Raw genomic sequence first — 15858 nt, forward strand, 5'->3', positions numbered from 1 at the left:
CAAGTGCCACACGGTCGTGGCACGTGGAGACTGTGTCCTGGAGGAAAGGGGAGGGCCAGCTGCAGGTTTTAATGACCCTTTTGCTTTCATTATATCGGGGCTCATAGCTATTGGACATGCCCGCTTGTGGATTCATGGATTCACGGATTACGTTACCTGCTTTTAGTTAAACTTACCTTTCTTTAAATGGGCAAAGATTTCCGCTAAAAAAGCTGTGAATCGAAACTCTGCTAAAGATACAATCGACTGAGCAAGAACATGACGGAGCTGCCCCATGTTCTCTGCCCAGTCCAGGCTCAGCCTCGTAACAAGTCAAAGGTGACTGTGACCGGTCGGACATGACGAGAAGAGTAATCTTCCCAAATTGGAACTGTTTCTCTACATCTGGTGTTGTTAATGATGAATTTCTTCCCCTAAGTAAATACTGAAATATTAACCAATGATTGAACAGGTATAGGATTTTAAAACAAATTTACACATGCACATACAAACACACAGATGCACAAACACACGCACACATGGTTTGTGTGTGTGTGTATGTATGTATGCATATGGCGTGAGCGAGGGCTAGCGTGTGGGGATGATTTCTTGCTTGCTAATTTAAGGTCCTGGAACTTCGGCGGTCAAATCCTCGGGGAATGGTGCCGTTTGACGTCACCGCGGGAGGCCCCAGGGGCCCTGCTGCCCTTGGCCTCCTTCCTTTCTCGGTTTCTTAGCTCTTAATGTCAGATGCACAATTTATACCGCATCCAGACGTTTTAAAAAAATTCTTTTCTCATCTCTTTTGTTTCTCACATCCCTTTCCAACCCCATCTCTGCAGCAATAAATTTTCATTGTTTATCTAATATGGAACCCCATTATTTTACGGTCTTTCTCAGATGTCTTTTTAAGCGTTTTTAATAAACATTTAGATTTTCTAAGGCGCTCAGTTACAACATGCTGTCGGCCAGTTAGGACCTAGAGATGAGAGATCTGCTCCCTTCATCTGTGCCTGTGTGGTGTATCCTAGGCTTTGCTTTAATTAACATCTTCGATAGCGAGTGCTATGTTTTGGTCATTAGTTTTGGTCAGCATTCATCACTCACTTTTCAACGCATGGAACATTGTTTACCTATTAGAAGCTAGGTGCTGTTTTAAGCGGTTGCTGGGGTGCAAGGCCGGATAAGCCAGGGTCTCTGCCCTCAGATCCCTAACCAACCCCCCAACACCCCCTGAGGGGAAAGAAGCTAGGTAGATAGGTAAGCAGGACTGGAAAAGATCATGATGTTTGAGGCTATTTAAACTTAACTTTTGAGAAATAGCTACTTGTCGTTTATACCTGAAGAGCGTGTTATATGGTGCTCTTCCCGTGACCACCTGTTTGTCCTTTCATGCCCTGCAGGGTGTCCTTCCCTCTGTCCCAGTGTGTCCTGTCCCTGCAGCTCCCTTTAACTGAGACCATGCCACAGAGCTGGCAAGATGCTGGGCCCGCGCTTTAAGGAGGAGTGACAGTTTCTGCTTTTCTGATCTTGGAAGCCATGCAAAAACCCTGCCACCCCGAGGCCACCAGGGCAAGTGGAAGCCCAGGATGCAGGTGCAGGGGAGTCAGTGAAACCAGTAAGAACATGGGTCCCTGGCTGACAGCCACCCCCAGCTTAAGAGACATGGGACGTGTGCTCAGATCGCTAAATTGTGAGCAAGTAAATGGTTATTGTTCACCTAAAGTTTTGAGTCAGTTTGTTTTGTGCCATAGATAACCTAGCAGCATTCAAGCTTAATTACACAGTCCCTGATTTTCTAATTGCCCGGTCGGGTGGGGCTGTGTGAAAATGATGCAACCTGCTAGGGCTGCAGGCTAGGGTTTTAGGGTTTGCGGGGGGTGGGTGATGAGAGCGAGGAGGAACCACAATGGACCACAGGGAATTCCTTTCAGCAAGTATGAGATTTATCCTAGGATTTGATTTTGTCTATGAAACTGTAAAGGGCATTTAAAGAAAAAGAAGTAATATAAAAGGAACATTAAACAGTTGGCGTGATAACGAAGGAGACCGTAACCTTCTGAGTGTATCTGTCATGGCGAGCGGGAGGGGACGCTACCAGCACAGAGACTTACTGTTTTGAAATTCTTTCCTTCTTGTGCCCAAGCGTGCGTTATATTTTATGGCACCGCTGATACAGCTCTGCACAGTAGACAGGACAGCAGCTTCCTGGGCCCAGAGGGTCATTAATTGATTCTTTTGCTTTTGTCGATTCAGATTTTTTTTTTTTTTTTTTCCGGAGTATTACTGTGCGCCAGGAGGTATGTTAAGAAGGGCGAAGGGGATTAAGGTGAGATTTCAGAGCTGAGTATTAACATTTCTTCTCAGGAACCCAACATGAAAGAAAACGGATTCAAACACGGTTTGCGAGAAGAAGAAGAGAAATGAGGAGGACAGAGCGGGTCGAGGGAGGTGCCAGGACAAGCCCAGCGGGCCCGTTAGGCTGATGACGAGGGACTGGCCCGCGTGAGCCCAGACTCTGGACGATGGCCCGTGCGGCCCAGGGGGACGAGTCTCTGTGTCTCCGACCTGCCTCTTATTCCCCGCCGTGTGTGTCACTCTGCTCCAGCCTGGCCGGCCAGCTGCTTGTTTCTCAGAAGCCCCTTAGCGCCTGGGGCTTTTGCACTTAACTGTTCACGGTGCAGGAAATTACCTGTTCCCAGATCCTTGCAGGGGACGCAGCTCAGGCGCGACCACCACAGGGAGGCCAGCCCGGCCCGCAGGCGCCCACGCCCTCCGCGAACGCCCACCCTTGCTCTCCATCGTCCTCCGCGTCCTCCCCTTCCGGCCCCCTCACTGGATGCTTGCTGCCGGCGAACAAGCATTGCCCTTGCGTGTGTGTTTTACGTGTGTGTTTTACGTGTGTGTCATCGGCACTTATCCCGAGACCGTGCGCCTCCGTCGGCACAGCGTCGCCGGCTTCTGTCCCCTGCCTGGCCCCAGGTAGCTGTTGCACCCCACGCTGTGGTGGCGGGAGCCCTTGCTGAGGCTTTGTTGATGTCGTTAATATTTTTAAAGAGGAAGCAAAGCGGTTTTGTTGCCCTCCTCCCGCAGATTCAAGCTTTTGTTCTAGGGGAGACAGGGCGGGACACAGATGGGGGCAGATGGCAGATGTCGGCAGCGGCTGCTCCCTGTCCCCCGGCCCCCGCCTCGCACCGGGGGAGCAGTGGTCTCAGGATTCTTCCTGGGTGTCTTCCCTGTGAGCACCTGGGGGTGGGGGAGGCGTGTTGGTGTCCCCTCTCCTGACTCTGGGGCCTCCCGCATTGCACCCTGTGCTGGACAGCGCCTGACGGGCACGCAGCCTGGTCCCCCAGCAGGTGCTGGTCCCCCAGGCGTGCGCCTGGCGTGGGCCCTGGGACTGCGACATGCCTTAACTTGCATTCCATCCAGCCTTCTTTTTGTTTTAAGAGCGAGTGTGACGTTTTTTTCTAGCCGAGTCTGAGCTGAAATGGGTGGTTCTTGGAACACGGCAGTTTGGAGGAGATGAAATAAGTCCAGAAGGGTAAAATTGAAAGCAGGAGAATGTGGTAAGGCCAGAGAGGTAGGTGGCCAGGGCCTGGTCCAGAGCGGGCCTTCCCCAGCAGGGTTGTTGGAAGATGGTCGGACAGCTGCATTTTAAACAGATGTTCCAAGGCCAGCTTTGTGTCAGGACCTGTGTGCTGGCCACAGGAGGTAGACGTGGATTCAGAGGAAGGGGCTGTGTGTGGTGGGCTTGGTGAGTGATGAGGGTGGCTTGGACTCGGCTAGTTGCGCTGGGGCTACAGAAAAATAGACAAGTCTAAGAGATCTTAGGAGCTAGAACTGTGAAGACGTAACTAATTCATTGAACATTTATTAAATGCCCTCCCTGCACAAGCGTCGGAGCAGTGAATGTAAAAGGCCTGGTCGCTGCCCCACGGAGTGAGTGCCAGGTGTCTGGTTTGAGTCCCTGCGTGGGTGGCGGTGCCATTTGCTGGTCTAAGGTGCTCTGGAAGAATCACGTGGTGGCAGAGGTTGCAAGTTCAGTTTCAGTGTGAGTCCGAGGTTAGTGAAACAGCTCTTTGTGAGACTAATCAGCTCTTTGGTGAGCACCCAATTAAGAGAAGCGTTTTAATGGAGACAGTGACATGTTCTGGATGCTTAGTTGTTTATGAAATGACAGCTTAACTGTAATTGTTCCCCAAGGAACAGTGTCATGACACAAATATAGTTTCGATCAATTACAGCTAGTTCAGAAAGGCACTTGGCTTTACCAACAAAGGACATAATTATCAGATCTTATACATTATGCAGTGAAACTCAAATGTTCTTATTTTGTGTTGGTTTTCTATCTTCATAATCATTTGAAAGTTTTCTGTTTACAATTGGAATATTTGTAATGTAATAATTGGCATTGGAGTAAAAATTAATGATCTTACAAATAACACCTTCACCTTCTATGCAAATCTCTGCACAAATGAGATGATTCATAAAAATGAAAATGAAAATGTATTAAGTTCTTGCTCTCTGTCTTGCACATACAGTTATCAAATCAAGAACAAATTGTGACTTAAGTAAGAGAGACTTTATTTGAAAGGGTTATTGTGAGAGCAGGGAGGTAGCTCTTGTCACGGGCCGGAGGCTCTGAGCGTGCGATCTCGAGGTGTCTCGGCAGGTGGACAGCCAAGGGCTTTTATGGGGAGCCGTGACCGAGGCCAGGTGGGCGTGGGGAAGTGAGGGGAGTGGGTAGAGATGGCATGACGGGACGGCGGGCCCGAGAATGGTTCACCCTGAGGCTGGTCCCTGGGACACAGGGGGGGTAGCGCTTTCTGGAGAGCTGTGTGCCCGCTCAGCTTGCGGGTGAGTCACTGCCCACGAAAGGGGACACTTAGCTAAAGTTTGATCAAGTCAGGCTAAGGGGCACTCTCTGATTGATCGATTGTTAGGGACAAATAGGTCAGCTGATTATGGAGCAAAGAGTGGGAATTTGGAGGCCTCCGTCTGACCTCGTGGTGGGTCAACAAGGGGGTCATCCGTGCACGCAGGTCTCACCTCTGCCCCATGGGGGAGGTCGGTTCTTTGCAGCCACCGAGTGAGAGTGAGCTCAGCAAGGTCAGGGCACTCGCTGGCCGACTGGCCAGGACTTAAGAGCTGACCAGGTAGGACCCCCACGCTCCACGAAGGCCGGTCACGTGCATCAGTTTTCCTCACCTGCGTTCTGATCCTGGCACTGTTCGTGGTTGATACCGAAAGGTGTGTGGGGCTGTCAGGGAAGCTAACTGCATTTGCCGTTTGTGAAACAGCCATCCCGGAAGTGACCGGGACAGAGAAATATATTGAATCTTTTTCATGTCACGATTTTTAGCCCTGTTTTATGTGGTTTGTGGAAAAAGTGTGACTCATGTAGCAGGAGCTTCAATATTTGTCATTAATCAGTGATGTGTATTGATTAATCCAGTGTTTCCTAACATTCAAGATCAAGAAGTTACTTTCAGATGTGAATGTTACAAATCCAGTTTGTTTGTTTTTCCCAGTTCAACTTCGTGGGGAAGCTTTTGGGTCCACGTGGCAATTCTCTGAAGCGTTTACAAGAAGAAACCTTGACAAAAATGTCCATCCTTGGGAAAGGTTCCATGAGGGACAAGGCAAAGGTAATGTTCATCGTAGACAGTGGCTGCTTTTTTGGTTGTTGTGTAGATCACCTGTCTGTCATACCAGTACACGTTACGTGAACGCTGACTAGAGTCTCAAGTGAGATTACGTGAAAATATTATATAGGGAGATGTATTGATGATGCCGTTTAGAAAATTGAGTCACTCTGGCCAAGTTCAGAATATGTAGTATCTTAGACCTGCATCTATAATTGTTATCGTCATTTATAAGATAAAACAGTGGTACCTCAGGTTTTGATTCTAGAAGCAGCTTGGTACCTTGTAGAGAGTTCGGTGACATTGCAGTTCTCATGCAGAGAGATGAAACTTGCCTGCAGCCAGTGTCACCGTCACCGTCATCATTCTAGAGTAGTTCCTCGGGGTCTTTCTCTAGGCCGGTGTTTCACGTAGTTGAATTGATCAAGTAGATACTTGCGTTTGCCCTTTTTGCCCTTCATTTGATGTCCTATGTATTTTATCAAGTTAAAATTGATTTTAAATGTTTTAATAATGGCTCACACAGAGTCGTTCTACTTGGACGTGTTCACATGAACTGCTTCCTTTTTTAATAAGCGGAAGTTACTGAGTTATTTTTATTGGTCACTTTCTTAAAAATACCAATTCTGAAAGAAGTTTTCACGTTTCCTAGTGCGCTGTCACTGAGCTGTTCTGTTATCGCTCTGCTGCTTTTTCACTGTTAAAAGATTTATATTACTAGGAACCAAATCTGCATTTAGTGGTCACCGACCATGAAATGTTGAGCAGTGAGTGTGTCAGATGAGAAAGTTGTTTAGACGAAATCCAGCCCTCTCACAAAAAGTTCATCTAAAGAACAGCTTTCATAATAAAATAGCCACCCTTTGTTTATTGAACCGCCACTATGACTCAGGCACGGTGTGAGACGTTTACATGCATTAATCCATGTTATCCCTGGAAAAATGATGGAGGATAAACGTACACACGTGTGTGTGTGTACACACTTAAATTTTACCTGTAAGAAAACTGAGATTCAGAGCACCTGAGCGTATTATCTGGGTTAATCAGGGAGGCTCATTGTATTATTTAAAACATGGCTCTGTATCAGACTCATGTGGGATATTGTTTAAAAATACATATTCCCAGGCCCCCACCTGTTTAGAGTGGAGGGTTAAGCTGAATTTTCAGTAGGTATGTGGAATGAGTCTGATTCTCAGCCGGGTTAGGTTTCCCACTCACTAGGCGTTTCTGTCCCTAAGGACGTTCTGTGGCTCTGTCCCATCTGTTCTGAGGGTGGGGGGGGAAACGAAACCTTACATTGGTCAGTTGGTCAGAAATCATGTGTCTTACGAGAGAGCGCCCCACCCTCGCCAGTATCTCAATTAAGTCTTCAGTAAGGCCATCGTAATGGGGTCCCTGACGTGACCAGTGAAACCCGCTGACATTGTGCCACTTATTTGTTGTTCATGGAGTTCCTCGGCCAGTAGCAGTGTCTCGTGGCGCTCGGTGGCGGTGACCAGGCCACCCACAGATAGCATTACAAGAAGAGGGGCGTGGAGGAGGCAAGTCTTTATCTGGATTATATGCCCAAGTAACGGCCAGTGCCTGGCCGTCCGAATGAAGAGAAGGAACTGAGCATTATCAGCTCGCTGTCGGGGGCTCAGCAGTCCTTCTAGATCATGTCGTTTCAAGGGCGGGAGGCGGTTCTCCACCATTGGCATGCTGACACACGGCAGTGGCGATAGCCAGTCATCTGTTTTGAGGGGTGTCCGTTGTGAAGTCATGCATAGCCCCTCTCCCCGTCACCACGGGCACTCTGTTGACGCGGCCCTTGAGTAGCATAGGAGGCTGCGTATTGAAGTGCTTTGGTGTCTGCTGTAATTGGTCCCCTCGGCTCCCTGGTCACTGGATGCCTGCTCCGCATTGCCTGTGGAGTTCGTTCTTACACAGCTGGGCCTCTTCCCCAGACCGCTCACCACCCACTCCCTGATGTCTCTTTTCTGTGTCCTTGACCTCATGAGACAGAGGATCGATGTGGGGATTCTGCAAGTGACGGATCATTTATATCCCTTCAGGACAACCGGAAACTGGGGCAGAGCGTTCCCTGGGGGTTTACGGTCCAGTGAGCCCACTGACCCTGGACCAGGACCCAGAGTCCTTCGATCTTTGACCCCATGCGCCCCGCTCTCCTGTGGGCGCTGCTGGTGTCCCGTCTGCTATCCTGAGATCAGATCCTCGCTGCCTGAACTCCCGAATACTGAGTTCACGTGGTCCTCTTTACTAGTTTCATTAAGTCTACAGAAATTCTTCGTTTAATAACATATTTATTTCTAAAGAGATTCCATTACTTCGTATTAAAATCTCATTCTTCTAGATTTTCAAAGTGTTCACTATTTAAATTCTAATGGGAACATAATTCATTTTCTTCTTGTGTTCGCTACTTTGACGACATTGCGGTACAAATTACTGACATGTGCTGGCTGGTTATGGAGCATGGTAATCGCTATAACGCCGTGGTCTTTGGAGCCCTCTGTTTGCGCCAAACGGCATGCTGGGTGTTCTGCCCATGTCATCTATGTGCTAGAGTAATAGAATGATTAATATTAGAATTGGGTAATAATAATGATCATGATCGTAATAATTGCTACTTTTCATCATTTATCGAGTGCTTATTATGTGCTAGGCATATTCTAAAGACTTTCTGTCTTTAGACACAAAACTCCTTTATTATCACAATTCCTTTATTACTAATCACTCTTAATTACTGTTATAATAACTGCTTTATTACTACAACAGCCCTATGAGCAATAGATATTGCACTGTTCTCACCATTTAAAATCACCCCTTCAAAATGAGGATAAAGTAACCTGCTTAGAGTTACACAGTATAGATTGGATTTGGGATTTGAATGCAAGAACGTCGAAGTCTGGGTTCCTCCCCAGACACCACATTGCCTCTTCTCATTAACCATGAAACCGTCTGGTGAGAGCTACTTACGCAGTGGGCTGTGATTATGCTAAGAACCGCACCCCACCCCGCCCCGCCCCGCCCCATCCCATCTTAAGTCTGCGATAGAAATGAAATGGCTTGACTGTGAATCGACAATTATAATCTCATTAAAATTATTATTTTGGTACGTATCAGAAAAAGGTAAGGAGTGGTTATTTTAGTACTGTGCATAGAATCCAGTGATTAAAGTTTCAGCTCTAAAAGGCAGAGTATCAGACCGAATGATTGAAAATGTTCTGGTTAGAACAATAAATAGTCTCTTTTTGGTGTAAAAGGGTAGTACTTTCTATACTCAAGACAAATTTCAGAGAAACTATATAGGATATTATGGTAGCTTATATCTGTTCTTTCTTCACATAGTTTTCTTTCAATTTCTAACTTTCCATAAATGCGAAGGAAACCAGCATTTATTGAGTGCCTACTGAGTGTAAGGCAACATATTAGGCAGTATAAACACTTTTTATTTTGCTTGGCTTCTACATAAAGCTGGTCCTTTTTTCAATGACCCTACGTTAATTCACACCAAACTGATTTTGCAAGTTAGATGTTTGATTGCATATAACCTGCCTACACTCACCAGCCTAACTAAGATTCAGGTGTATCTGACTCTGAATCCTGTGCCTTTTCCACGTTGATATCTCTTTTCTTTGTAAGAGTTCAGATTAGTTAAGTCACAAAAGTTACAGCTGAAGAGTGAAGTCGAGGGTGTTTGTGCCTCCTTGGCCTCCTGGCTCGTGGCGGAATTAAACAATAATGTCGCCGGGAGTTCCTGGGTCCTCTCTCTCTCGTGGGATAGGTTTTTGGGGGGATGCTGGCAAGGCGTTCTACCTATTGGACGTCGCTTTAGATGTACGTTCCTCCTGATCTGAATCTGTCTGTCTGATTTTAACGTTGGAAACAAAGACTGTTCAGAAACCCAGATTCTGTGATCGCCATCCTGATGGAGGTTAGTTACAAAAAGATAACGGAGCAAAATCAGTAGGCCCTTAATTATCTGTTTTTTCAAATCTCCTAGTTTCCCCCGAGTTTCATTGTACAAACAACAAAAAAAGTGTAAAAAATGTTAATCATATTTATATAAAAATCGCATTACAAAATCTTTCATTTATCTTATTCACTGTTTTATCCTCACATAGAATATAGTGCCTGGCCTGTAGGAATGCTTTTCGAATCATGTATGAATAAGCAAATGGACATAGAAGTGAATCAATATTAGTTAGGCATTCATTCCGTAAATACTTGTTGAGCATCTGCCTCAGGCCGAGCATCTTTCTAGACAGACAGAGAGCAGCACCGAGTGAGACAGGCATGGTTTGCGCTCCATGGTGATCACCTTCAGTGAGAGAAATCAGAAAACGGGCAAGTAGTAAATAAGGTCCCTTAGCTGTCGTAGACAGTGGTAAATATTCCGGAACGGCATCGCAGGCACGCAGGGTGACCAGTGCAGAAGTGCGCTCGGTTGCTTGGGCAGCTGGAGAATCACAAAGGAGGCTGGTGCAGCGCCCGCAGGGGGACCCCAGAGAGCAGCGGAGCCAGGGTGAGGGGCAGAGGGCAAGTGGCCAGACTGCCAGGCCGGAGGCGAGAGTGGAGACTTAACTAGGTGGTGTTCACTCTTGAGTGAATCTCCTGCGACAGCCATGCGCCAGATGGGCTCTGGGTAGTTTTTTGTTTGTTCGTTTGTTTGTTTTTTGTTTTTTAACGCCTACAGCACCTGGTTTTCCTAGGTGGTCTCCCATCCAAGTACTAACCAGGCCCGACCCTGCTTAGCTTCTGAGATCAGATGGGATCGGGCTTGTTCAGGGTGGCATGGCCGTAGACGGGCTCTGGGTAGTTTTTATTTCCTTTTTCCTTTTCTACAATGACACCCTCTTAAACATGACTTTTCTCTCTGCAGGAAGAAGAGTTGAGGAAAAGTGGAGAAGCCAAGTACTTCCACCTGAACGATGACCTCCACGTTCTCATCGAAGTTTTCGCCCCGCCAGCAGAAGCGTATGCCCGGATGGGACATGCTTTGGAAGAAATCAAAAAGTTTCTCATCCCTGTTAGTACAGTTTTTCTCGATCGTAATTTGTACCTTAGAGTTCTTACTTTATTTTAATCCTTGATAACTCTTATCAGTGATTGTCGTTTGCATAGCACTTTGCTAAGGAGCTTCATGTACGTCCTTGCAAGAAGACCTCACAGTGTGCCCTTGAATTCCTTGACATTATTCTTTCTTCATATGTGAGGCGACAGTTTTTAAAAAGATGAAATAATACTGCTAAGGTAACGTGGCTTAGAACGTTGAAGAACACAGTCACTTGTCCAAGTTGTGGAGTTTCAAGTCCGAAACATTTTTGGGACACTAAAATCACTTCACAAATTCATCGTTGTCCAACGAACTCATTATTAGCGCCCCCGTGTATTTCTGAAAAGTTAAGTTCTTTTAACTCAGTTAAGTTCTTTTCCCGTGAATCTGTTTTTAACCACACACAATTTTGTGTCACACCTCCTGACACTTTTCAGCAGGGCAGATATTTAGCATTTATGTAGCACGTTTTATTTAGAACGTGCTTTACAAATAATTTATTAATCTTCACACATTTCAAGTAAAATGGTAGAGAACATATTTATAAGCTTATTTTAGATAGGTCGAAATCATGATAGATCCAAATGACTCTTCTGAAGTCACGGTGCCCTAAATAAATTAGAGAGAGAGGCTATGTTTACGGTAAAACCTGGACCCCTAATCCTTAGCCTTTCCTGCTAATCATAGAGCCCTAATCCCCTTCCTCCTGCTTTGCAGCTCTCGCTGACTAATTTCAGCTTCGTTTTTCATTGGTATTCATTTTTTTTTTCCTCATTTACAATGTCTTCTGCTACAAGCTTCAAGTCAGTTTTTGCATTCAGTTTTGGAAAAGTAAAGACAAGACAGTGTATTCTAAAAATAAGTTTACTAAAGCTATTTTGTTTTTTTCTAAATTCGGGAAATCATCTCCTCTAAATCTTTTATTCAAACTCAGATGTCCTCCTGTTCCTCCTGCCATCTCTTTCTCCCTCCAGCTAGTCCCTCCTCTCTTCCTCTTTGTGGCCCTGTGACTGGAAGAGGCTGCCTGCCTCTACTGTGTCTGTGATTTACTCACATTCACTCTGGATCCCACAGAAATGGAGTCCGGATTCCCCCTGCTTTTAACAAAACTACTGTTCTTGAAGTTGATGGACGCCTTTCTTGGGTATCAATCTCATGGGGTTACCACCTGGCGGCTTGGCAGACTGTGAATGCCACACTGACTTCCTGTGGCTTTCAGGATGCGGTTACCTGCTCGCCCTTCTCAGGTTCTGGCACCCCTTGTGGTCTGCCTTGTGTAGGCCTTTCTTCTTCTGCCTGCCACTTTATGCTGATGTCCACAGCTCTGTCTGTCCTGAGCCTTCTCTGTGCCCCAGGCGGTCCTGCTTATTGCCGGCCTTTGTATGCAAGTGAATTCTTGCCTAGGTGTTCCCAGCAACCACCTTCAAGCTCAATAATCCTCTAGAAGATCTCACGGGACTCAGAAAATCTGTTGTACTCTATGATTATGGTTTATCTCAACAAAAGGGTACAAATCAGAATCAGCAAAGAGAAAAGGAGCATGAGGTGAAATCCAGGAAGAACCGGGCCCAGGCTTCCCCGTGTCCCTTCCCGTGGAGTCACATGAGGACACGTTTGGTTCTCCCAGCATCCGTGTGTGACAGCTCACCTGGGCCTCAGTGTTGAGGGTTTTCACAGGGGATCAGTCACGTAGACATACAGTGCCCGTGAACTTGACCTCAGCCGCTTGCGTCCAGCACCACCACCCCACTTTGCAAGCCGAAACAGAGGGTCCCCACAGATCACATTGCTAGCGCAGACTTAACTGGCCAAAGACTTAACTGGCCAAACCCAGCGTGCCCTTGAGCCTCAGGCATACAGAGCCGCACACAGCAGGCAGGACCCTCCGGGCTCGGAGTTTTTCTCCTAAGAGTTTGCCCAGGGCCAGCCTTGATCACAGGCCCTCCTCTGCAATGCACAGGGCCCAAGTGACACTTTGCTGTCCACTTCCGTTCCCATATCTTTAACTTCTAAACTTCCAACCCCTATATATGACGGTTATAGGATGTTTCAAGTTTTTTGTACGCTGGGCATTGCGGATCCAACCTGTATACAATTGATCACGTCACTATACCCTCTGTCATTAATCCTTATCTTTCACAAGCCAATCGGCATTCTGGACTTGGCTCGTTAATTCCCTTTATCCAGTGTCTTGCCATTTCTCCTAAAATTAAGCATTATAAATAGCTCCACATCTCCATTTCTTCATCTTTCCTGCCACTTCTTACTCTAGACCATCTTTACCACCCATTGGAATTCAGAGCTTTCATCTGGTATTTCTGCCTCCAGCGTAATTTTTACCCTTTAATACCTCTGTTGAGCTATAAATTACACACCATAAAAATCTCCCCGTATCAAGTATACAATTCACTGGTTTTTAGTACAGATGGTCCCTGGCTTATGATGTTTCAACTTAGAATTTTTTGACTTTATGATGGTGCAAAAACTATAAGCTTTGTCAGTTTCGTTGATCTAAATTTTTGGTTTTACTGATTTTTCTCTATTTTCTGTTCTCTATTTAACTTATTTCTGGTTTAATTTATATTATTTTTTCCTTTGTCTTTGTATTTTCTTTTCTAAAGGTGAAAGTTTAGGTTATTTATTTGAAATCCTTCATTTTTTACATATATGCATTTAAAGCTATACATTTTTTTTCCTAAGCACTGCCTCGCATGCATCCTAGAAACACCGGTGTGTTGTGTTTTCTTTTTCATTGATCTCAGGATATTTTCTTATTTTCCTTGTGGATTTCCGTTGCGATCTCATGGTTATTTTGATTATGTTCTTTCATTTCTGCATATGTGTGAGCTTCCCAGATGTCCTTCTTTGATGGATTCCTAATTTATTCCATCATGGTCAGAGAATGTACTTTGATTTCGGTAACTTTTAAAAATTGCGAGGCTTGTATTATGGCTCAGCACATGGTCCAGCCTAGAGAATGTTCCGGGTGTACTGAGAAGCATGTGTGTTTTAGGGTGTAGTATTTCGTCAGTCTCCGCTTTTAGTCTCTGTCATCCAGGTGCATTAATGCTGGAATGATCTTTCCAAAACACAGACCTAAATATGCAACTCACCTCTTTAAAATGATGGAATGCTTTTTTTTAGTACCTTCAATTTTAGACATTTCAGGTAATATTTAAAATGACTTAAGGCTTTGCATGATTTGGCCTCGGGTTTCCCCTCCACTTTTAAGCCCCCAGTTGCTTTTATAATTCAACCATGTAGCACTACTTCCTGTTCCCTGGACGTATCATTCTTTTGGTCTTTGGAATACTTTGCTAGCCCTCCTCTGGGCAGCTAGTTCTCACTTGTCCTTGCGTGACACTTCCTGTAGAGAGCCCGACTCTTACTCCCCACAGCAGAGTCAGATGACGTTCCTTTTGGAATAGTTAGACCTACGTTCCCCTTTTATTGTGAAACAGATCACACTTTTACTTATTTATTACACACCCTTCTTGCTGATTATTGACTGGCGCTGGGGATATCAAGGCAAGGGGAGGAATCAAAGGTAACGCCTGAAGCTTCTCAGTTGGACATTGGGACAGTAAAAGAAGGTAAAGACGAGCAAGTTTTCAAGGATGAGACAAGGTATTCAGTTTGGGAAACGTCGAATGATGCCGCTTGTGCAGCATCCAGTGGAGATGCCCAGAAACCACGTGTCCTGGTTCCTGATGTCAGTGAATCTGCCATGTGGATGTGTCTTCCCCCTCCACTGGCTTCTGAGTCCCTTGGCTGGAGGGACCGTGCCTGCTGCTCCCTGTCTCCTGTCACTTGGCGCATCAGAGATGCTCAATGACTGCCGGTTGAATTGGTTGTAAATAGCAGTGCTCACATATGTGTTATTTGGCATTTTAATTTTATTATGAATGTTCGACTTGGAAATCACACCTGGGGGAGGGAGTTGTGGCCGATTGTAGAAAATTTGAGTCTTGGGGAAAAAAAATTCTGTTTTTTTGTTTGTTTTTTTCCTCCCCCTTTTACGACAATACAGCGATACATTTTCATTTGAACAAACTGAAATCTCGTTTTATGACTTCGACTATCTCCCTCACCTCTGTTATCAATTAAAAATCACGGGCCTCTCGTTCCGGCTGCCCTCGCATTTCCTGCCCGAGGTCAGTCACCCAACCTGCCGTCTCCTCCGCAGGACTACAACGACGAAATCCGGCAAGCGCAGCTCCAGGAACTGACGTATTTGAACGGCGGCTCGGAGAACGCGGACGTGCCGGTGGCCCGCGGGAAGACCGCCCTGCGCACGAGAGGGACGCCCGCCCCGGCCATAACCAGGTGGGCGCGTCATCGTCGTCGTCGTCGTCGTCGGGCGCGTGACCGCGGTCCCCAGGCTCTGTCGGCGTCTGGGCGTTTTTCTTCCATCCTTTCGAATCTAATGCCCACCCCTCTCCCAGTTTTTATTTGCGATCTTAATCATCTTTTAAAATGAAATTAGATAATATTTCCTCCCTGCTCGAAATCCTTCGGTGCATCCTCCGAGGGCAGGAGAAATCCTAGCCTCCCTGACACTCAGGCCGTCGCCCGGCTGCCCCGATCCGGGCTTCTGCCTTGCCGTCTCGGGCACCCCAGCCAGACTGGCCTGGAGCCTTTGTGTCCTGCAACGGGCCCAGCTCCTTTCCTTCCCGAGCCCTTCTCCCGGGAAGGCGTGGTCTCCCGGCCACCTCGCTGCCCGCGCTCGGCACTGCCTTATCAACACATGTGGGGACCCTCGGTCACGGCCTTGTTTAAAGCATCCGTCTCCCGCCCAGACCTGGTCCACGACACCCTGTCTTCGGTACTAATAGCATTTATCCAACTCAACCTACCTCTGTTGTTCGCATTTTCATCGGTGTCACCTCATTATAATGTCGACCCGCGAAGGTCATGGACGAGTCCCCAGGGTCCCTAGTACCTAGCGTGGGGTACTCACTCGGTCAGGAGCTGCCGAGTCAGTCCCTGACGACAGCAGATCCCTTTGGCTCTGCCCGGTCACGTGTTGACCACTTACTGTGTTTTTTGTTAATGTAGTTGTTGTCTGTCCCACGGCCGACTTAGCTGTGTGGGAATGGTCACAAGGGTGTCACCACCTTGGAATTTCACCGTGGAACCACTTGTTCCCGGAATCTTCACGAATGTTCTCTACCCACC

The 15858-nt window shown here is 46.6% G+C and overlaps 1 protein-coding gene and 1 non-coding gene across 2 annotated transcripts in view; one reads left to right on the top strand and one right to left on the bottom strand.

Annotated features, from left to right (window-relative positions):
• KHDRBS3 (KH RNA binding domain containing, signal transduction associated 3) overlaps window positions 1-15858 on the top strand; it is a 113876-nt gene that overhangs the window by 14641 nt on the left and 83377 nt on the right. The window contains exons 3-5 of the mRNA XM_023537225.1: window positions 5511-5627; window positions 10507-10653; window positions 14867-15006. Of these exons, the coding sequence (XP_023392993.1) occupies window positions 5511-5627; window positions 10507-10653; window positions 14867-15006 (404 nt within the window). The remainder of the gene's footprint in view (window positions 1-5510; window positions 5628-10506; window positions 10654-14866; window positions 15007-15858) is intronic.
• Window positions 10312-10430, bottom strand: LOC111746316. The gene has a single exon (XR_002783043.1). It is a non-coding gene; the product is annotated as a 5S ribosomal RNA (ribosomal RNA).

This window comes from Pteropus vampyrus, unplaced genomic scaffold (genome assembly GCF_000151845.1).
Source record: "Pteropus vampyrus isolate Shadow unplaced genomic scaffold, Pvam_2.0 Scaffold183, whole genome shotgun sequence".
Classification (NCBI taxonomy): domain Eukaryota; kingdom Metazoa; phylum Chordata; class Mammalia; order Chiroptera; family Pteropodidae; genus Pteropus; species Pteropus vampyrus.